Source organism: Acanthochromis polyacanthus, chromosome 13 (assembly GCF_021347895.1).
Source record: "Acanthochromis polyacanthus isolate Apoly-LR-REF ecotype Palm Island chromosome 13, KAUST_Apoly_ChrSc, whole genome shotgun sequence".
NCBI classification, from domain to species: domain Eukaryota; kingdom Metazoa; phylum Chordata; class Actinopteri; family Pomacentridae; genus Acanthochromis; species Acanthochromis polyacanthus.
The window spans coordinates 14,741,721-14,765,660 of record NC_067125.1 but is presented as its reverse complement, the minus strand read 5'-3'; the positions used below and the strand labels follow the sequence as shown (position 1 = coordinate 14,765,660).

The 23,940-nt window shown below is 40.1% G+C and overlaps 1 protein-coding gene across 1 annotated transcript in view; it reads left to right on the top strand.

Annotated features, from left to right (window-relative positions):
• The window catches only part of LOC110953295 (mitochondrial intermediate peptidase), a 36,591-nt gene extending 14,610 nt beyond the window's left edge, over positions 1-21,981 (top strand). The window contains exons 17-19 of the mRNA XM_022197230.2: positions 863-984; positions 5,555-5,628; positions 21,625-21,981. Of these exons, the coding sequence (XP_022052922.1) occupies positions 863-984; positions 5,555-5,628; positions 21,625-21,725 (297 nt within the window). The 3' untranslated portion in view covers positions 21,726-21,981. The remainder of the gene's footprint in view (positions 1-862; positions 985-5,554; positions 5,629-21,624) is intronic.
• The last annotated feature ends 1,959 nt before the right edge of the window (positions 21,982-23,940 follow it).

Here is a 23,940-nt window from a genome sequence, read left to right as displayed (position 1 = left end):
CTACAGCAGCTGCTGTCTTTTCTAACAGGCTGAATGTTTGAGTGTTTGCCAGCTGAATTCCCCAGAGTCCCCGTTTGCAGAGATCATAAAAGAACTTGTCTTTATAGATATGGAGAGGGGCCCCCTCAGGCAACGACAGGGGAGAGAAGAGAGGAGAACGGGGCTTTCTACCATTTAGGAATTTCCATGTTTTGTCCTTAATAGAAGGACATGGCAGGTTGTGATTTAATGTTTTGTTATAAAGCTTTGTCAGAGGAAAGCTGTATTTATTTCACCGATATAACGATATCAGTGGAGAAAGCGGATGCAGCTTCAGAGATTAGGAGTGTTTGGTATTTTCTCGAAAGACCTCTGATAGTTTTTCCAATATTATCCAGTTCCATTGCAGTGCCAAAAAATAAACAGCGGTTTTGAGGCGTATAACATGGATACTGTTTTTGTTCAGTTTTGTTTTTCATTTTTAGTTTCTGGAGATACTTTCAGTCCTTGCTGCAGGTTTAGTCCCAGTTGTTTTTGCTTTTCTTTCTGTCTTTTACAAGCATAGTTAGCAGCAGTCATAGAACAGCTTCTCTTAACAGGTTTTACAAAGCAGAAGCATTTAAACCTTTTAAGGCTGTGATGTGAATCTGCCACGCACCACACTCAGTGTATCCAACAAACCCATTACATTTGGTCACAACTAATTCAAAGTATTCCAGTTATATAATTAGTTTTTCTTTATTTGGGAACCAGAATTTTGGTGTCACAGCAAATCTATTCTGTTACTTTAAGAGTGAAGTAAAGCTGATTCATTTCGGCTGTCTGTCTTTTCACTCAGTTGAAAGTGATAATAAAGTGGCTTCATTTTTGATTTCTTATTTAGGCTTGGCAGCTGAGATTCAGCCACCTGATTGGCTACGGAGCCAAGTACTACTCCTACCTCATGTCACGAGCCGTGGCCTCCATGGTGTGGAAGCAGTGCTTCATTCAGGATCCCTTAAACAGGTGAGACACAAGCTCGACGTTAAAAGTTAGATAACATACGATCAAGCTTAATTTTTATATATGCCATGAATTAAGGCTGATCCTTCTTTTCACAGCAAGAAATATAGATTTATTTGAATTCTTTATAAATCTTCAGCTGTGACATAAAGAATGTGTTCCGTTAGAAAGGCAGCAGAGTTATGGTTGTGTGTTATGGAGCCTCTGATAAATCACACACTCAGTGGTCTGATCCTAAAGGAAAGAGGTACATTAGAACCTCTCTGTAAAACATGTCACAAGTGTCTTTGCTTTTATACAAACAATATAAAAATACTTGACTAATTACACGAGTGTAGTACATGTTTGATTTTTTTACTTCGTAAGGGCTCCTCCAAGAAAACAGGGCTTTAATAATGAACTCCTCCAAACACTGAGTACAGGATAAATACCGGATTTTTGATATTATGCTAATATAAATAATTAGGAAGAAAATAATGTATATATACAGTATATATACAGTGGGTACGGAAAGTGTTCAGACCCCTTGAAATTTTTCACTCTGTGTCATTGCAGCCATTTGCCAAAATCAAAAAAGTTCATTTTATTTTTCATTAATGTACACTCAGCACCCCATCTTGACAGAAAAAAACAGAAATGTAGAAATTTTTGCAAATTTATTAAAAAGAAAAACTAAATTTTATTGGACATGTTTAATGAGTCATTGTTGCAGGGCTCACTCCCCAAAACATTGACTGAAGCATCCATTATTCTCCTACTTAAACCAGGTAAAGATAGCTCAGAGTGTGCCTCATATCGACCTATTTCTTTATTGAATAACGATGTGAAGATTTTGGCCAAAGCCCTCGCTTTGAGATTAGAAACCACAATGGATGATGTGATTTCTGCTGAACAAACAGGTTTTATTGCAAAAAGACATTTGTTTACAAATATTCGTCGGCTTTTAAATATAATATATTCTCCTGCGTCCAGTGAGTCTCCAGAAGTGGTTATCTCGCTGGACGCAGAGAAAGCCTTTGATAGAGTGGAGTGGGAGTTTTTATTTACATGTTTAAAGAAATTTGGTTATGGTCCTAATTTCATTTCCTGGATAAAACTTTTATATACTTCTCCAAAAGCCTCCGTAGTCACAGATAATAAACGATCCTGTCTCTTCCAGCTTTTTAGGGGGACCCGTCAGGGGTGTCCAATCAGCCCGCTCTTGTTCGCTTTAGCCATAGAGCCCTTATCTATTGCACTTAGGTCATTAACATCAATCAGTGGAATTCAAAGAGGAGGGGTAGAGCACCGTTTATCTTTATACGCAGATGATTTGTTACTTTATGTAACTGATCCTATCAGAAGTGTTCCTTGTATTATTGACTTGCTGAAGAGATTTGGTATATTCTCTGGCTATAAGATAAACTTTAGTAAAAGCGTGTACTTTCCTGTTAACGACCTGGCTCTCCATATAGAGGAAGATAATTTCCCCTTCCAAATATCTAAAGTCGGCTTTAAATATTTAGGTATTAAAATTACCAGAGATTTTCAGACTCTGTATCATGAAAATTTGTTGTCACTGTATGAAAAAGTTAAAGAAGATTTAAAGAAATGGAAAACACTTAATCTGACTTTGGCAGGAAAAATTAATTGTATTAAAATGAACGTGCTTCCAAAATTTCTGTATGTGTTTCAGTGTGTCCCTCTATACTTGCCCAAATCTTTTTTCAAATTGATTGATAGGGCTTTCGTCTCCTTTTTATGGAACGGTAAAAACTCGAGAGTTAGGTTAGAATTATTGCAGAGGCCAAGAACTCAGGGTGGTTTGGCCTTGCCAAGTCTTTGTCATTATTACTGGGCTGCAAATATCCAAAAGATTCTGTATTGGCTGTACACTCCAGATATGGATTGGTGTCAGCTAGAAGCCACATCTTGTATCTCAACATCACTTTCAGCACTGGTTACCTCCAGCCTTCCCCTTTCATTTTCACAACTGACGAAAAACCCAGTTGTTTATAATACCCTCCGAATATGGATCCAATGTAGGAAACATTTTGGGTTCCATCAGTTTCTTAAAATAAGTCCTATTTGCAATAACCATCTCTTTCCCCCTGCTGTATCAGATTCCGCATTTTTAATGTGGCAAAGACATGGTATTTCTAAATTTAAAGACATGTACATTAATGGTGTATTTGCTAGTTTTGAGGATCTCTCACGTAAATTTAGTCTCCCCCAATCCAGTTTATTCCGCTATTTTCAAATTCGGCATTTTTTTCAGCACCATGACCCCAACTTTCCAAACATCCCATCTACCCCAGGTCTTGATATCATACTGCAACTCTCTGCTACTTCAAAATGTCTGATTTCTAAGATATGCTCTTATATTGCTTCCATTAAAAATGTGTCCCTTCAAAAAATTAAGGCAGACTGGGAGAGGGAATTAGGAGAGGTCATAGAAGAAGATATCTGGAGGTGTGCTCTACAAAGAGTAAATGACAGTACTTCTTGTGCCAGACTGAATATCATACAGTTTAAGGTTCTCCATCGGGTTCATTTCTCCAAAGAAAAACTTGCTAAAATATACCCCCAACTAAGTAATAGATGTGACAGATGTAGTTATGGTCCTGCCAATTTAACTCATATGTTTTGGTCTTGCCCTGCTCTGGTAACCTTTTGGACAGGAATTTTTAAAATGCTGTCAGGGGCACTTGGAGTTAACCTGTTGACTGATGCCACAGTAGCTTTATTTGGTATTATAGAAAAACAACATTCTGACCTAAGGAAGAGACACAAAAACATTATTGCCTTTACAACACTGCTTGCACGCAGAAGAATATTACTACACTGGAAATCACCAAATCCACCCAAATTATCCACATGGTTGAGCGACTTGATGAATTTTATTCAACTAGAAAAGATAAAATATTCACTAAAAGGAAATAAGAGTAAATTTAATTTAATATGGGACCCAATTCTATCATATGTAGGGGGACTAGATGTCTTACCTGACAGCATTTAGCTGGCTCCTTTTGTTAGGGGTACCTGTCTTACCCCAATCCCAGTCCATCTCAACATTCTATCTATATCTGTTTCTTGTATGTACATGTCTTGTTTTATAACCTTATTCTTTATTATTTGTGTATACTTGGCATATTTAACAGTTATATCCCACACATATTTGTATATATAAAATAAGGTATAGTGTATCCTCCCCTGAAAACGCTTAGTTATTGTTATCTCTGTCATGCCAACCTTTATACATTGAATTATGTGTCCTGGGTTTTTTTTTTTTTTTTTTTTTTTTTTTTGTGTTTTTTTTTTTTTTGGGGGGGGGGGTTCCTTGTTTCATTATAAAAAAAGTGGAAATATGTATTGTAAGCATCTTGTCATTATGAGCGTGTACATTTCCAAATAAAAATAAAGGGGAAAAAAAAAAAAAGAAAAACTGAAATATCACATGGGCATAAGTACTCAGACCCTCTGCTCAGTATTGAGTAGAAGGACCCTTTTCATATATATATATATATATATATATATATATATATATATATATATATATTGAAATAATTACATTGGAAAGGGTTAAATGATGGGGTCACTGTTTAATTTACGTTCCAACAATGTATTTTACAAAGTACCTGGCAGCTTACCTTGAAAGCGCCAGTTGACCAGCTGTGAGATCTGCTCTGCAACATGCACACAGTCTGTTGCCTTTTTCATTAAACTTCCTCCTTAATACTGACTTTAACCTCTAAAAAGCTCCTGCCGAGTCTTGGTTGTAGATTATTACACTAAGCAAGCAAGGAATCTAATCTGTAACTATCAAGTCTGACTTCATAGGTTTGTTTTCTGTTTCTGCTCTTGGAGAAGTTGTGGCTCACTGAGGCCTTTGCACAGTTTAGAAAATCACTCATTCAGCCCCTTTACTTAAGCCTTCACAGAGGTATGAGAGAAGTTTCCGCTAACTCACAGTCATCACTCCTTTCAGTCTGTGTGTTTGTGGTGAAGGAGTTACACAAAGCATAAACCTGTTCTACGTTCAGAACACTGAGACAGATGCCTCCTGACAGGCCGCCCTCCCTGGACACTGTTTAAGTCTCTGCTGCCTGACATTGAACATGACATAAATATGAAACTCCCGCCAACTTGGCAGGTGTCTGCTGTGATTCACAGGCGTATACCGGCAGTCACATTACCCGACCCTCCCTTATCACAAGTGTTTGCCCCTGGACAAAGTGCAAAAGCTTTGTTTTGGAAAGCTAACCCTCTACCGTATCTCCATGGAGTCGAGCCCAGTAGCATCTTCCCTCTGCCTCCTGTTTCTTCCCTTTTCTTTTCCTTTGCTCTGTGTCTGACTGTCTTCCTGTATTCTCTTTCCCTCTGAGATTGTTTGAGTTCCACCTGCAGTTGTCAGATCTCCGTTTCCTGTCACCTGTCTGCTGTGAATAGGTGGCTTAGGAGACTTCGCCCTGGGCTCTAAGTGGCAGCAACAGTGGTGGAGAGACTGACAGAGAGCTGACAGGGGAGAATACAGGTGTCTGTAACCTTATCTCTTTCTCTTCTGTGTCTGTCTTTCCCTCTGTCTCTTTGTCAGGGACATGGGTGAGCGTTACCGCCGGGAGATGTTGGCCCACGGAGGAGCCAAGGAGCCCATGCTGATGGTGGAAGGTAGATTCAACCTTTTTGTTGTTAATATTAAAATAATCTTTTCATCTTTACCACTGAAAGTCCATGAAGCACTTCAGATTTACACCTTAAAGCCTCATTTATTTAAACTGCCTGACTCTACAGCCTTTAGGCAACAGGCATTCCATCTCTCACAGGACCCCCTATGGGCAGATTTCATTGATCTGTACCATAGTTAAAGAGTTTTATTATAGGTTTAAGAGTTTTAGGATTCCTTTAGATTACAATGTGTCAATCCTTTACTTACTGTAGCATGAGTAAAACAAGGTGTGTCTAATTACTGCAGCGTAATGCCACTGAAATTATTTTGATGTGCTGGACAGCCTAGAGGGTCAAATGCTCTTGGAGTTATCTTGTCTCCTCTCTCATATAAAGCAGAAACATATTAAAAATGCATAGATAGAAGCAGCCAGTCCAGCTGCTGTTTTTTCATGTAGTTCGTAGGTGCCACTGTTGTGGTTGAGCTTCCACAATGGCACCTATTCACCAGTTTAACACACCTCCTAAGGTTTCTTATCTTTGTTTACAGGAGCTTTGTCAAACCAGAAACAAAGCCAATCCTGCTGTGGTATAAAATGTCAAGTTTGCTCGTTCTGCAGCAAGCACACAAGTTCATGCTAGTCCAGCCTTTATTTGATCAGCCTAAAAAGTATAGCTAAAAAAAGATCATTTTAAAGGACTGACATTATGGATCGTGCTGCTTTTTTGTGCACAGACAAATCAGGAAGGAGGGAAGGACTGAAGTGGTTGATTATAGGTTTGAGCGCTCAGCACTGCTGACTCTGCAGGACTGAAAACTCAGACGGTACATTCCACTGTGTGTTTAACCGCTTCAGATCAGCTATATTTGAGTCTTGCTAGCTGAAGTCCTGCATCTCTATGGAAACAGCACAACCACGGCTGGAAGTTGAGTGAATTCAAAAAGGTCTTTTGGCCAGTATGACAAAGTTATAATTCCATAAATCCATGAGTCTACACGTGCAACATTTTTTTCAAGTGCCCACAAGTGTCACCAATTATGGGGAAAAAGAAGATGACTCTTCATACTTTACATATTTGAATACTTTCTGTTTTAATGTATTTTTTTACACTACTCTGTGTAAACACACTCTGCAGATCGGCCAAGTTCAGCCAAAAAATCCCCACATTTTTGTCACGTGACTTAGGGTCACAGCTGTGTCACTCGTCGCTTAAGTTTTGGCTGAGGAACAAAGAGTGTTTTGTTTTTTTTTAAAGAAAATCTGGTTAGTTCAGATGGTCTATTTTTAAAATCATCGAATGAAACATGTAGAAAAAGTGATTTGGATGAAATGCCATGACTTTAAGCTTAGATTTGGATGATTTTCCTGTTGGAGCAGCATGTCACATATTAGTAGCTCAAGGGTTATCGAAACAATAATCTGACAACTCTTCGTGTTTTTCAGTTTCTGCTCTGATAAAAGGTTACATTTTGCTTCCTCCACCATTGCCCATCTTTGTCTAACTGAACAAATATCTAATAATCACATGAATTAATATAACTTCTGTTTTTTTTAACAATGCACCCACTGCCTTACTGTACATTCACTGTAAGGAAGGAACAGACTAGTAGGTTCATTATGTGAAGCAAGACTCTCCTATGTGTGAGAACAACCTGCATGTTGCTGCACTCACAGCTAGGTTTCCTTTAAGTGTAGTAAAGTTACTTTAGTCAGCTGGAACGTGCCTCCATAAGCACGATTGTTACTGACAGTCAGTGCGTTGTGTTTGCTGTCATGGAAGAGGAAAAATAAAACTCCTTGTTCATGTTACTACTTCATCCCATGTGTGAAGCACGACTTGCCATGGCTAAGTATTAGCAGCAGAAACACAAAGCTAGATAAAGTAATTACAACTGTGGCTACTTAGTCTCTTCCTTGTTTATATTTTCATGTTTTCTTTGATGACTTTACTGTAATCATTGTGGAGTCTAGTTCCATCTGTGTACAGCATTTTGTAGCAGCATTTGCTACATTTTGGTAGTTGTTATGAGAGAATCACACAATTTATGTTGTTAATTCAACTCCTCAATAGCTAATGGGATAATTTCACACTCAACAAATGCATTAGGAGACAGGAAGACACACCTGCGTTCAGTTTACATGAGTAACGGTGGCGACTGATAACGGTTGATTTATGGAAATGTTTGCAGTCTGCCTTTAATTAACTAGCTTCAGTGATATTTGTTTGTTGACTGATAAGCAGAATCTAAGCCAAAATTTTCCAGATAACCCCTTTAAAGAGCCATGGCACATAGCTCTTCATCGTATTTAACAGTATTCTGGTGTGTCTTTCATTTTTTTCTTTAAGTTTGTAACGATCAATCTACAGTTCAGTTCAAGCTCCGTCATTTTAGCAGAACTTGCGTCCTCCTGTTCTCCTCCTCCATCCTCACCTCCTCCTCTCCTTGAGCAGTCGCTGTGCCATGTCTGGACAAGACAACAGGAGAGAAGGCGAGAGGAGACAGACACAGGGAGTTGGTAGTGATATCAGGTAGCATTTGGGAGTTTACAGTAAATCTCTCCCTCAGGGTCACCCCCTCCCTCCTGCATCGGATTGTCCCCTCTGACAGCTCCAACCAGGACTGCACCCAGCCTCTGAAATTACAACCACCAGCAGATCAGATCCTTGTTAGAAGATCTACTGTCCAATTAACTGTTGTTGAACTGACAGTATTTTCTTTTATAGCCCTCTTTGAAGTGAATGCTCCTCTAATTATAGGCCAAAGCCCTGTGTGCAGAATAGTTATCAGGGTCATATACATCCCTCTGGCTACATTTCCGTGCCATAAGTCATTGGAGAAGCAAGTGGCTACAAATGTCTGCACTGGGAATAATGCTCAGCCAAAATAAGTAAAGCCAGATCAAATTAAAATACCCTTTATATGGATGGATGGTAGATCCGGTCTCATACTTTTAGCAGTGTCTCGTTAAAGAGTTTAGTTCTGTGCGTCTGCATTTGTAATGCTCATCTAAGAACCATTTCTTTCTTTTCTCATAAAAGTTTTTGGATGTCTGGTGAAATGTTTAAAATAAAGCAAAAACTCCTCACATTTGTAAAGACGCCTTATTCAGCCATCTCACCATTTTGATGGCTACATAAATCTTCATAATTTACCTTAACATTATGAAAGCTGATGTCAGAGTTAGGAAACTGCATCAGTGCATGTGCTGAAACATTTAGGTTTTCACTGTTGTTCACTGATGGGCTGGGAGGTTCATAGCAGCCATCCTGAATTCCTTTTGGAGAATGGAAAATGATTTAAAGTGAATTAGAAGAGCCTTTTTCTATCTAGAGCCATATTTAGGCCAGCAGAAGACTGAAGGAAGGACATAGACTCCAGATCCAACCCATTACACATAATCCTTTCAAACAAAGACCCTTGTAAATGGAGGTGTGTAACATTTCCCTGCTGTTCCCCTTCACTGAGGTGGTGGAAGGGCCACAAGGCCACATGGGGAACCGGAGCAGACCTGGCAAGGCCAATCAGAGGCCGGGCTTTATCTGGATGCCTCTCTGCCCAGCTACTTGATGTTTCCCAGGAAAGACGGTGTTGAAATGTAAACCCAGGTATTAAATCCGGTGCAGCAGCATTAGGACAGAGTGAACGAATGAGAGGGAGAGATGGAGAGGGTAGAAAAATGAGAGAACGGGAAGGAAGGAATGAAAGGTGATCGACTGGCTGAACTGGACCTTACATCCTGCTACAGAGAAGGCTTTCATGGCCCAGACTGTTCCCATAGTCTCGACCACACAGCACAGAAAATGGATCCACTCCGACTCGGTAGCTGAGTCCCTGGACCCCAGTCGGTTTTTGTCCTTAGGCAGCTAGACTGAATAGCACTTCTGACTGTTTGCATGGTCACTCATAAACCCCAAGAGCACAGTATTCTGTACAGTCCCAGAGCAAAACTGATGTACATTTCTGTGTGAACTTGAGAGGATTAGACTTCACTGCTACGAGGTAAAGCTGGAAAATACATACTTTACAGCCAGAACTTATGATCCGTGTCTCATTGACTTACCAGTATAGTTCTGAATCCCATGCATCTAGCACTTTACGTCTAAATTTTATTACTCCGCCAAGGAACACGGCAGAGTTATGTGACAATTGGTGTACGTCTGTATGTCTGCAACATTACTCAAAAACAGACAAATGTATTTGGATGAAATTTTCAGGGAAGGTCAGAAATGACACAAGGACCACCTGATTAGATTTTGGCAGTGCTGCAGCTTATAGTCTGGATCCACGGATTTGTTAAGGATTTCTGTAGATAGCAGCATGGCGTCATTATAACTATAACAACAAGGGAACACTACATCATCTGTCTGCTGCCGATTACGTGATTACGATCCCACTACAAATTCATCGCTGTGAACTTATGGGGACTTATCCGTCGGAAATGAATGACTGAGCAGCGTTGGCGGAGTGCTGCGCTCTCTGACTGTTTTCTTGTTTAGTGCTTTATTTTTTAGTTCTTTTAAAGTGACATCTAATGCAGCGTATTTTAGTGTTATTCTTGTAATGTTTGATGTATCTGGTGTTGGTGGTTGTGCAAACTAAAGACACAGTTTTATGCTCGATTACTTGTAGTAATCATCCTTAGTTTTTGTCACATTCCTACTTTTGATCTATATTGTTTAGATTGTTTATTGTGATCCCACTATTTAGAAATAGTTCTATATATTCCAGCTGCACAGGTGAAATTGCGTGTGTAATCCGGTTTGTCTCAGTAGTCGATGTGTTTTTAGCAAACAGCCTACAGGTTGTGCGATTTTGTAGTGTTTTATGCACTCATGTAACTAGTCATAGTTACATTTATGAATGTAGATTTATTTTTCTGTGTTATCATATTTTAGATTAATCTGACTTCTGACTGCTGACTTCCTGTGACTCTATCATGGCCCTTCTGGAGGGTCCTGACCAACAGGTTAGATGTAGATAAATCAGTGCTGGACAAACTGATGTTTTGGTCTACAGATTGTGATGATTTATCATAGTTATAGCAACTTGAGACAGACATGAGTATCTTCACCAAAATTCATGGTAATCCGTCCAAAGGTTGTAGACTACAGTATCTTGGAAACATAATTGTCTGTATCATCCATCACATGGCTAATAAGGTACTTTACAGCATCAGTGAAAATTTTTACTTGCAGCTAAAACTAAGGCAAAGTCAGAGAATTCATCTTCTGCTAAACATTAATGTCTTCACGACCATCCATGCAGTAGTTGTTGAGATATTTCAGTCTGGATTAAAGAAGTAAAAGAATCAACAACAGACCAACATCGTTTGGTGACTAAATATCATCTATTTACAGAAACTTTCATAAAATACAGTTCAATCCATTTTTTGCAATATATTAAGTTGAAGCAATCTGATTTACACGTTAATAAAAATTATTTTACTTTTTCCTAAATTAAGAGGCAGCTTTGCTTAATTTAGAAAGGTTTATCCTAAATAACATTACAAGTTGTTCTTTTTTAATTCTTTTGTGAAGGCGCTTACTCAACAAAGAGCCTCCCAGTCTAATGTTTGTCATCACCCTTGTCTTGCTTGCTTTCTGGGCCTGTCTTAAGTGTGGTTTGTAGAAGAAGCTTCCTGAACTTCAAAGGTGTAATTACAGAGGCAGTGAGCCCCTGGTTTGCCTCCAGGTCTGGCGGAGGTTGCTGCTCTTAACACCTTGACATGTTTCGAATAGTTATACACAGCTACTGAAGCAGCCTGAGATGTGTTTTGAAATGCGGCATCATAAACTTTTCCTCTGATTTAAGTAACTTACAATATATCAACATTTTGTCACACACACACACACACACACACACACACACACACACACACACACATATATATATATATATATATATATATATATATATATATATGTACAGAGAATATGACACCAGAAAGGAGATGAGTTACTGCTTGCTGCAGTTTTACTCACATTTTAAGTGTACAAATGTGGCTCACTGCTGCTCCCTCCAAGCTGCAAGTGGGTGTAATTGTCCTATAAAAGCAACCAATTAAATCATGAGGGAACAGAGCACAGCCGAGCCTGTGGGCCTACGATCAATAGCTCTTATGAAACAGCCAGTTTCAGCTATGCTTTTGGATTGGTTTAAAACACTTCCAACAATGCTGATTAGTGCTGTAATTGCAGAACACAGGTAAAAATAGAAGTGCTTGCTACACATACTTTCAGAGAACCAAGAAAGCAATATATGGGGCTTTTTAGGGTCTTTATATTGCGCCAGCGTTCAAAGTGGAGCTCGTTAAACATGTTATTTTGTTATAGAAAAATGGGAGCACTGTTTTATTTAGCAGTTTGTAGAAATATGTAGGTCACTGGGTAGTTTACTCCTAATTTCTTTGTCCGTAGCCGCAAAACTCTTTCTAGGCGTAACTCAGATGTTTCTGCAGGCTTGACTGCAATTTTATAGCAGTTCTGTTGAATTCTTGTCCCCAGAGTTATTATTACCAAGACTCAGAGCTGCTAGTCAGCCACAAAGGTCTTCATTTGACTGATACCCATCGTCCACCACCCTTTGAGTAAATAAACAAGTTTCTCTGTGCATGCTGTGTATATACCGTACTTATGTGAGAGGTAAAGCTGTGTTTATTGGAAAGATCTTTTTGTAAGACTGAACACAAGCACAACAATAAAAATGTCACTAGTGCAGGTTTTTAGGTGTAAAATTGAAACTCGTTTCACGTGGTTAAACGCACTAAAGGATTTTACTCTTCATTTGGATTTACATGTTTAGTAGCTTTGTTATTAGATTGGATGACAAGTGAAAAAGCCGAGAGGCTTGATACTCCATTAATAATGTGTCTCTGTTTCTCAGTATGAACCACTGTTCTGTTTAGAGAAAGGAAGTGTTGCAGACAAAAAGAGGCAGTGGAGGTGAGTTAAAGAAGAGGGTCTGTAATTTGAATGTTCCCACACCAGCTTGGACAAACTGGGCAGGGAAAGAGACCGAGTGGTTCACTTCCCTCACACAAGTGCTCCTGAAGTACCCTTGAGCAAAGTCCTCAACCACCAGTTGCTCCAATGAGGCTCCAGCTCATTATATGTCTTTTAACACCTCCTGTTTTACCCAAACTGTGTTGGCCGAGTTGGCTGCCGATGCAGGCCCTGAGATGACTGTAACGGCTAGAAGCCCTGTTCCTCAATGGCCGTGTCAGAGCCATTATGAATGGAAATGGAAACTCTTAAATACGAGATGACTAACACGGCAAAGCCTCTATCCTAAGGCTCTCTGAACAATGGACACAAAGCACTGCCTATGTTTAGTTTGGCTCTGGTTCTTCCTCTGTGCTTAGCCAAGAGTGAGTGTACAGTTCTGCCCACTGTGACGCTATGCAGAGCCACTCAGACAGTATCTGTGCTGCTGCCGGCTGGATGGTGAATCTGTACAGTAGATTTCAGCTGAGTTGATGTGGTTCGCCCAGAATACAAAATAAGAATATAAAGAAAGTCCCCACTAACAATGCAAGGATTAAGTTTTTTATTGATGAGTGAATCTGACACTATACTCAACAAAAATAATATCGCAACACTTTTGTTTTTGCTCCCATTTTTTATGAGATGAACTCAGTGATCTAAAACTTTGTCCACATACACAATATCACCATTTCTCTCAAATATTTTTCACAAGTCTGTCTAAATCTGTGATAGTGAGCACTTCTCCTTTGCTGAGATAATCCATCCCACCTCACAGGTGTTCCGTATCAAGATGCTGATTAGACACCATGATTAGTGCACAGGTGTGCCTTAGAATGCCCACAATAAAAGGCCACTCTGAAAGGTGCAGTTTTATCACACAGCACAATGCCACAGATGTGGTAAGATTTGAGGGAGCATGCAATTGGCATGCTGACAGCAGGAATGTCAACCAGAGCTGTTGCTCATGTATTGAATGTTCATTTCTCTACCGTAAGCCGTCTCCAAAGGCGTTTCAGAGAATTTGGCAGTACATCCAACCAGCCTCACAACCGCAGACCACGTGTAACCACACCAGCCCAGGACCTTCACATCCAGCATGTTCACCTCCAAGATCATCTGAGACCAGCCAGTCGGACAGCTGCTGAAACAATCGGTTTGCATATCCAAAGAATTTCTGCACAAACTGTCAGAAACCGTCTCAGGGAAGCTCATCTGCATGCTCGTCGTCCTCATCAGGGTCTCGACCTGACTCCAGTTTGTCGTCGTAACCAACTTGAGTGGGCAAATGCTCACATTGGATGGCGTCTGGCACGTTGGAGAGGTGTTCTCTTCACGGATGAATCCCGGTTTACACTGTTCAGGGCAGATGGCAGACAGTGTGTGTGGCGTCGTGTGGGTGAGCGGTTTTCTGATGTCAATGTTGTGGATGGAGTGGCCCATGGTGGTGGTGGGGTTATGGTATGGGCAGGCATCTGTTATGGACGAAGAACACAGGTGCATTTTATTGATGGCATTTTGAATGCACAGAGATACCGTGACGAGATCCTGAGGCCCATTGTTGTGCCATACATCCAAGAACATCACCTCATGTTGCAGCAGGATAATGCACGGCCCCATGTTGCAAGGATCTGTACACAATTCTTGGAAGCTGAAAACGTCCCAGTTCTTGCATGGCCTGCATACTCACCGGACATGTCACCCATTGAGCATGTTTGGGATGCTCTGGATCGGCGTATACGACAGCGTGTACCAGTTCCCACCAGTATCCAGCAACTTCGCACAGCTATTGAAGAGGAGTGGACCCCACTCCCATAAAACAAAACTGCACCTTTCAGAGTGGCCTTTTATTGTGGGCAGTCTAAGACACACCTGTGCACTAATCATGGTGTCTAATCAGCATCTTGATATGGCACACCTGTGAGGTGGGATGGATTATCTCAGCAAAGGAGAAGTGCTCACTATCACAGATTTAGACAGATTTTTGAACAATATTTGAGAGAAATGGTGATATTGTGTTTGTGGAAAAAGTTTTAGATCTTTGAGTTCATCTCATAAAAAATGGGAGCAAAAACAAAAATGTTGTGTTTATATTTTTGTTGAGTTTATTTTGAAAGTCAGTGATTTATTTTAGTCATTTTTCAAGCAAAAATCTGAAATTTTCTATAATTTCAGCCTTACTTTTAGATTTTCTTTGTCTTATATGACAATAAATTGAATATGAGCAGCATTTGGGCTTCTGGTCAGACAAAATCAGAAAGATAAATGGTGGAATACATTTTTTTCATTGTCTTTAATATTTCGAATTAATGAAGAAAATAACTGGCATATTAAACAAATATGGAAATAATCTTGAATTGAAGCCCTCCTGTTAATGTCACTAGATAAAGTTGAAATGAAAAATATTTCTAGCAAAGTCTATGGATTATTCTGAGTTACTGGAATACTGTTTATTGTTATAAAGAATCATTATAGTTGAATTTTTCTGTCATTTGTCTATGATAAGAGCACCTCATATTAAATTATATTATATAAAAATGGCGATAAACACTCATTCACAAACTACAGACCTATTTCCCTATTGTCCCAATTCTCTAAAATCCTCGAGAAATTATTTGTTAATAGGATGGATAAATTTGTTGAAAAATACTGTCTTCTCAGTGATCATCAATTTGGATTTCGATCTAATAGGTCAACCCTAATGGCAGTCATGGCTCTTGTTGAAGACATTGCAACCGCAATTGACAACAAAGAATACACTGTAGGTGTTTTTATTGATTTAAGTAAAGCTTTCGACACTATCGATCATGTATTACTCATGGAAAAGCTTCAAAGATACGGTATTAGGGGCACAGCTGCCACATGGTTGAATAGTTATCTCAGCAATAGAGAACAATATGTACATTATAACAACGTTAACTCTATAAAACAACTTATGACACATGGAGTTCCGCAAGGTTCTTTATTGGGACCCAAATTGTTTAATATGTACATAAATGATGTGCCTGACGTATTAAATAATGTTAAGTGCTTATTGTATGCTGATGACACTAGTCTCTATTGCTCAGGTAATGACCTGCACAGGCTCATGGCCACAATGGAACATGAGCTCACACTCCTTAAAGAATGTTTTGACAATAATAAGTTGTCCATGAATCTGAGTAAAACCAAATACATTATTTTTGGAAATAAGACAATAAAGAACCACATCAATCTAAAAATCAATGAATCAACAATCGAGCGTGTGCAAGCCAGTAATTTTCTGGGAATTACAATTGATGAAAACCTCTGCTGGAAACAGCATATAAATGTTATGAAGTCAAAATTAGCAAAAAATGTTGGGGTAATAGGAAAAATGAAATCTGTATTAAATAAAAAGTCACTTATGTTATTATACAATTCACTTGTCCTTCCGTATCTTAGTTATGGAGCGGAAATATGTGGAAATAATTATAGCGTCAATATTGACCCTATATTTTTACTTCAAAAAAAGGCAGTTAGAATTGTTAGTCATGCTGATTTTTATGCACCATCCAATCCCATTTTTGTTGCGCTAAAAACATTAAAAATATATGACATTATTGATCTCAACACATTAGCTGTCATGTATAAAGCATATTATAATAATCTTCCTAATTGTATTCAAAATATGTTTGAACACAGAAAAAGCTGTTTTAATCTTAGGGGTTCTTGTATTTTAAAAAAACAAAATAGGGTAAGAACAAATAAAAAACGTAAATGTATCTCAGTACTAGGAGTTACCAAGTGGAATAAACTTGATGAGGGAATAAAAACATGCAAGACTTTGAAAACATTCAAAAAGCAGTTGAAAAGATTAACTCTTGAAAAATATCAATCCCTGGAACAATTAACTAAAAGTAACTAAAATGATTTTGTATGGACTCCTCTTATCTTGTTAATGATAACTGTGAATATTAGTTGTTGGTTTTTTTTTCCTTTTTTCTTCTACGAAATGTAGAAACTTTTCGTTTTGGTTGAAAAAGGTTAGGCAAAATAAGTTTCGACTTCAGCCTAAACCCTTCGGTCACTGGATGATGATGTTGATGTTGATCTTGTTGATGATGTTGACGATGATGGCAATGATCTTATTGACAACGACAATTTATGTGTACAACGATGATGATGATGATGATGGTGATGCTATCATAAGTACACAATTGTTACAATCTTTACTTTTTTCCTTGCTGACCGAATAAACTACTACCACTACCACTACTACTACTACTACTACTACTACCTTTCATTGACCAATATCTCAAACCTAAAGTCAGTGCCTCTGATTTTCTGGTAATGAAGTCTTTAACACCGTACATAACAACCATAATAACTGAATTCAGTTCTAATTCATTATTGTGTAGTTGGCAAATAAAATCCTGTATAGCACTTACCCATTTCCTACTTCAAAACCTTAACAGTAATTCCTTTCACTTGAATATGTATCGCATGAAAGTAACATCATGAGGTAGGTAAGAAAATACATTCTGGGTGAACAAATGAAAATCCAAATGAAAAGTGTGTTTGATACAAGTATTCATAGTTGTACATTTCTGCACTTTACCTCTGCTTTGCACTAATTTAAAAAGTGTTTTCTCTTCTGGTCTCTCAGCCTCAGTGCTTATCTTTCTACAGTGTGCAGATTTGACCCTGACGGTTGCTCGTCTCTGACTCGGCCCCTCCTCTTTGTGTGTATCTATAAAAGCAGCTTCTGGGATCAGATACTCCTCCACAGTGTTGTTATGACTCTGAGGTTATCTGTGCATTCCTCTCAAACTCTCCCAGGGATCAGGGCTGAGGAAAGACTCACTCCTCGCCGCTTATTGTTCCACCTCTCGTCATCTACCGTCAGCACCGTGTGAGCTCCCAGTGCTGATACCACCGACTGCTGGTGGTGAGAAGCCGACGAGGGAGCTTTACTTACCTCTTTCATGATCACGCCTCCCTTTCCAATCGCTTCTCTCCCTGTCTCCTCCTTCTTCTGCATCTCTCATCACTCCTGAGATGGTAACGTTGCCTGTTTAAAGGGGAACTTCGGTTTTTTTCAACCTGGGGTCTGTTTTCATATCGTTAGCCTAATAGCATAATTGCCTAAATAATTTTTTGGCCTTCATGACTTAGGCAACTATGCTATTAGGCTAACGATATGTCATTTCATACATGTGAGTGATGGAGAAATGAATTTTTGACATAGCTCCAGTATTTAGCCAGGCAGGCAGCTTTGCAGGCAGCTTCGCAGCTCAGCTAGCGAAAAGTATGGGGCAACTTGCCCCCCCCCCCCACCACCACGTCAAAGTCCGCCCTAACGTGCTTTTTTCCCACACTGACCGGCTCGGATAGTCTCAACGAGTGTCCCACAACATACGAGAGATGAGAAGTGAACGAAAACCTCCACATTACTTGGCGATCGCTATTTGTTGTGATCTGTATCCAAAGCTCAGGACGCTAGAAAGCAAATCTCATTCCAAAATCGCATGATAGCTCGCCCCAAAACAGCGCAAGCTATCGCACGATTTCGTATGTTGTGGGACACTCGTTGAGACTATCCGAGCCGGTCAGTGTGGCAAAAAGCACGTTAGGGCGGACTTTGACGCGGGGGGGCAAGTTGCCCCATACTTTTTGCTAGCTGAGCTGCGAAGCTGCCTGCCTGGCTAAATACTGGAGCTATGTCGAAAATTCATTTCTCCATCACTCACATGTATGAAATGACATATGAAAACAGACCCCAGGTTGAAAAAAACCGAAGTTCCCCTTTAACACACTAACCTGTGGCTCCTGACGTCAGGTCCTCCTGCGAACACACAGTCAGGAAATTACACCCTTTAGAGAAAGTGCTGGTGATGCAGCAGACAGTGTACAGAGAGTTCAGATCAGCAGCCCACAGCTCCGTCTGCACATTTACTGTAAAAATCAACCAAGTAAACAAGTGTCATGTCGGGACATGAGTACTAGTGCGCCCGTTTCTTTGTTGTCCTGTGCTGCATATTTGAGCAGTGAGGGGGCGATGACTGTCCTTTAGTCATTGGAGCTTAATAACATTTGCATTTAAGTTAATGCATCATTATATTTTATCGTTTTTCCATGTCTAGAAGCTAGTTGTTAATGAGAACAGTATGTAGCTGACAGCTTCTGTGCCTTAAAGAGCAACAAGTATGACTGGCGGTAATTGTTTCTTTAATCTTCTAGCCTGGGGTTATTATTTTAAACTTACACACTAAAAACATCCCCAAATTTAGTTGGATACAGACTGTCAGGCCAAAATGAACAACTTTTCTGCTCTATGGATAAGAAACACTTGTGAGATTTCAGTAAGTCTCGTAATCCTTATCACCAGACCACCTCTACATCTACACAAAACTCTTGGAAAAATGGAAAAAAAGAGTAAAACCTTATCATAAAGGCTCAGTAGAGGCTGATTTTATGGAACCAAATCTACCAAATTTAATGCAGAACAAATGTAGCACAACAAATGCTACTTCCATTTTAGTGATAACAGTAATATGGCCTCTTTATTGATTGTGTCTCACTTAAAAATTTTGGAAAAGGGTCTTGCTTTGTGTTTTAATAACAGATGATGCAAGTGCAGGTTCCTCCAGTGTGTTAGAGGTCCCATGCTGGAATATGGGACTAAATTCAGCCCTTTTCCCCTCAGATACCATGATGCTTATTGGGATGAAATTCATGATTTAAATTACATTACTCAAGCACTTTTCTAATACTAATCTGATTGGAGGTGTAATTTGAAGCGTGCTTTAATATCCTCTGTATGAACATCTCCTAATGCAGCTTGAGCTGTTCAGAGCATTTCGGTCTCCACTTTAAAGCGGTCATCAGATGCCATCGGCGTCGATTAGGGGCTATCATTTCTGGTTGGGAATCGTTGCTTTCATGTTGCTGCCTGGTTCCCATGGATCCAGGGGCCTTGCGGTTTGCGATGTGCTCAGGACCCCCGTGTTTTGGTGTCATCTTGTAGCCGAGGGCCGGGGTGTGACCGGTGGGTAAGAGGAGATGATAATCCCTTCTCCCATGCGAGGCGATTCACTCCAGGCCCAACCTGCGCTCAGTTTCTACCTGCTGAGTCAGTTTCAGGGTGGCACCAGCAGACTCCCCCACTCCCTGCTGTCTGTACCTCGATGTGCGTCTGTACATTCAGGATTGCTGTGTGAAACTCTTTGCGCCTGCAGCCATGCGTGCCTGTGCAGACATGCTGGTGTGTGTGTGTGTGTGTGTGTGTGTGTGTGTGTGTGTGTGTGTGTGTGTGTGTGTGTGTGTGTGTGTGTGTGTGTGTGTGTGTGTGTGTGTGTGTGTGTGTGTGTGTGTGTGTGTGTGTGTGTGTGTGTGTGTGTGTGTGTGTGTGTGTTCAGTGGAGGTGACCCATGCAGGAAAGAGGGGGAGGCTGCCTATTTACATTGGCAGCTACACAAGGGGAAATGAACTGACTTCAAAGCGGGCGTGCAGCTGAATTGTAAAGCGAGCAAGGGAGTCCTCTACGCATGAGCTGGCAGACAGGCTCTCAAAACACACAGACATTCCCAGGGCCGGCTCTCGGCTGCACAGTCACATTTGCTCCACGACACTAGTCACATATAGCGTAAAATATGTGTGTGTGGGTTCAGAATAGAATAGAATCACTTTATTCATCCCCGAAGGGAAATTCAGTTGTCAGGGTTCTTATCTGTTTAATTTTGAACTGAATAGCCTGACTGCTGATGGCAAGAAAGATTTCCTAAATCTTTCAGTCCTGCAGCGCAGGGATAGGAGCCATCCACTGATGTTTTGTTGTTCTCTGAGGCAGGTATGAAGTGGATGATCCATGTTTGTCAGAATGGCCTCCATCTTGCTCAGTGCCCGTCTCTCCTCCTCATCCTCCAATGTGTTCAATGTGATTCCAACCACAGAGCCAACTGTTTTAATCAGTCTTTTTTTATCTGTCATCTCCGTAGATAGATGGATAGATAGATAGACAGATAAACTTTGTCTGTCCCAAACGGTGACAGAAATTCTTCTATGATAGGCTCCACAATAAAAAAACAACACATGAAAAACACAAGTTTGAAAGTAGATGTTAAAAAGAAGCAGCAGCTGATAAAAACACATAAATAAATAAATATATAGTGCTCAGTGTCTTATTTTATTTTGTTCAGGGTGCTTATTGCAGTGGGAATAAAGGATTTTTTGTAGACGTTTTTGCGGGCCAGTGGGACTTTGTAACATCTTCCTGACATTACAGACGACTACCAAATGTACAAGGCACATTTTCATTTTGCTAGAGGCGGAAACAGAAGATTTTGAGAACTTTATAGCTGTGTTTTACTGCATTCAGTGTGGTGGTCTGTTAAAGGTGTCCATAGAGTGTATTTCTGTGCCTGCTTTCTCTTTCCAGTCACTTGTTTTTAGTCTAGAGAGAATGTGTGAGGGTGTGTTTTGGATAACATAAAGTGTATATAGTCTTTAATAGCTGAGTGTAATAAATGAATCACTTTAAAATGTAGGAAATTCATTCTCCTTTTACTTTAAAATGCACAAATTAGAGGTCAATTCTACACTAGTTATACACAAGTGTTAAAAATAAAACATAAAAATGTATTATGGTTTTTCCTTATGCCTGAATTCTTGCTTATGTTGTATGTCGCTTTGGACAAAATTGTAGAATGTGGAATAGGGAAGGACATCATACATCTCAAAGGCAGCAGCTGTATCCATTAACTTAATGGGATTTTAGCTTCATTTGGAGTAAAAATAGCTTTTGCTCTAAAGGATTTCTCCAGAAAATAACTTTTTTTTTACCCCAGAATGCTCTTGTGTTGTTTTTTTTTAAACCAGTTCAGTGACTTCAGGTTTAAAATATTTAAATGCTCAGAAAAGCTGTACTTTTCCTATTAGAACGATGTGCAATTGAGGGATGGAAAATAGGAAATCATTTCATCCCTCATCCTCGCCAGAGGTTTTTCCTTGACGCCGTCTAACGCTCTAATGCCAACTGTGTTTTTTGCGTGACAGGCATGCTGCAGAGACGGCCCACAATGGAGGACTTCGTGGAGGCGCTGGTGTCTGAGCTCAACCCGAACTTCGAGACCTTCATCATGGACTCTGAAAGTTGAAAGATGCTTTTTGGCTGCATGGAAACGGACTTTACAAGGCAGAGAATGAGGACTCACACAAAGATGCTGGGCTGAGAGGTGAAACACTTCACATTCTCAGCTTCTTCATTTTGTCTGTGAATGAATTGTCAGCATTTTTATATATGTAGTCTCCTTTAAAGTCACATTGACTTATTTAATATTCTGTATATTCCCCTGTCAGCATAAGTTAACACGAACAGAATTAAAGAGTTGCTCTGAATCCTGATGATCTCTACATATTGGTTGTTGCAGATTGTTCTTCATTCTGTCCCATTCTCAGACACTTTTCTAATCCTCTACACTGCTTTGTGCCACTATTAATTATATTTCAACAGATTTACCTCCAGCAAACTTTTCTCAGCACTAAACATTAAAACCAAACATTAAAATAACATCTCCCTACAAAAGTTCATTAATTTATCTTACACAGCTGATATCCCCTCATTAAAGATCCATTTTCTGCTTACATAACCGCAGCACATTGTTTTTTCCTGATTAAATCAGCATATGGAAGAATACTTAATCTGCTCTTCCTGTCATGTGCTCATTGTTTAGGCTTTCAATTAATACCGCTCCATCTGTTTTGTCTGTCAGGAGTTTCACAGAGAGGAGGGAGGTAGGAGACTGAAATCTAAAACTCAGGGTTGTGAAGTTTCACTCTATATGCCCTAAACAGTGGGAGAATTCTCATCAATTAAAGCTATCAGTTGTTGCAAAATGCAGAAAATTGCTTGCGTTATTGTGGGAAGTTGGTGTTTTTTTAAAGTGCGTTTTACCACATTGTTAAAGCTGTTCAGCGTAAAGCAGAAATTCGTCACATTTAGACAGACAGACAGAGAGGCTGTTTGCAACTGTTTCGGATGATGATCATCAGCTGAGTCGAGGCTGCAGCTAGCCTAGCCATGCTAGACCCATGTTCTGAAGGCACAAGGGTCTAGGCACGCTTGACAGGGAGGGAGGTGGGCTGAAAGGTTGTCTATCAAATCCCTCTGCAGCAATTGGGTAGGTATACAACCAATCAACGCAACGAATAGGCTGACGTAGTTCTTAGAGCACCGGCGGATTGTGGCTAAGTCCCATTAGCTTCCCAACCAGCGGAGCCGCGGAGCCAACTGGTATATTAAGGATTTGCCATATCCCGTCGGCATAAGTCCAAATACGTCTTTCTTCTCAATGAAACACTTCAGTGCCGTCTTTTGTTTATCGTTCAAGTTGAATTTTAGCTTCAAATCTTTAAGGGCTGTGGCCAAAGCCGAGTCGAAAGATAACTGTTTATTGTGCGCCGGTTGTTTCTGTCAGAATCGTCGCTCCTCTGCCGTCACTTTGTTACGCCCGCTTTCTGACTCTACACTTCATGGTGATTGGTCCGGCCAGTTTTAGGAGAATCCAGCCTCGAGCCTTATGGAGGGTAACTAGACCCACCCTGGCAGAGAATTAAATTCGTTGCCGTGGGTTGTCTAGCGTGGCTAGGCTAGGCTGCAGCTGCTCTCTGCAACGATGTCCTTGCTCAAGACTCGAGGCTGTCGTTGAGGAGCGGCTTCATGTGGCTGTCCAAGGTGTGAACGCCATCAGAGAGCTGAGCGAGCTGGGTGGCTCCAACCACACAGAAGCTGCAGAGCCTCACTTTGACTGATTGCGTGGATATGATGTCTCTCCGACACGACTTTGCTCTCAGATGCGTTTTCCACCTGAGTGATCTATTTCCAGTTAAACCTGAGGCAAATTATATCAGAAGAGATTCTGTTTCTAAATTCAACTGAAGTGCAGCCACGATCTAAATGTTAGTAATTGTTGGTGTAATTTAGAACATCAAAACCAGTTTGCATGTCATGGGGAGTTCTGCACATTGTGTGAAAACAGCAGTAAAAATGGTTTTGATGGGAGCTTGTGAACATAAAAAAAGAATGTCACAGACGGCACGATAGCCAAGTGGTTTGGTACATACCACTTGGTTGCAAAGCCTTCAAGCAGTGAGTTCTTGGTTAGATTACAACCAGCTGAATCGAACCTGTGCTGCATGTGCTTTCCCCACTTTCATTCCCCAAATTTCCAGTTTCTCTGCTCTATCTTTGTTCCTATTAATTAGGTGGAAATTGCTTAAGAAAAACTAAAAAGTAAACAGGATATCATGACTGATATCTCAGGTAAAGGATGGACTTTTAAATGAAAGACTACATTACAAACTCATGGTTTC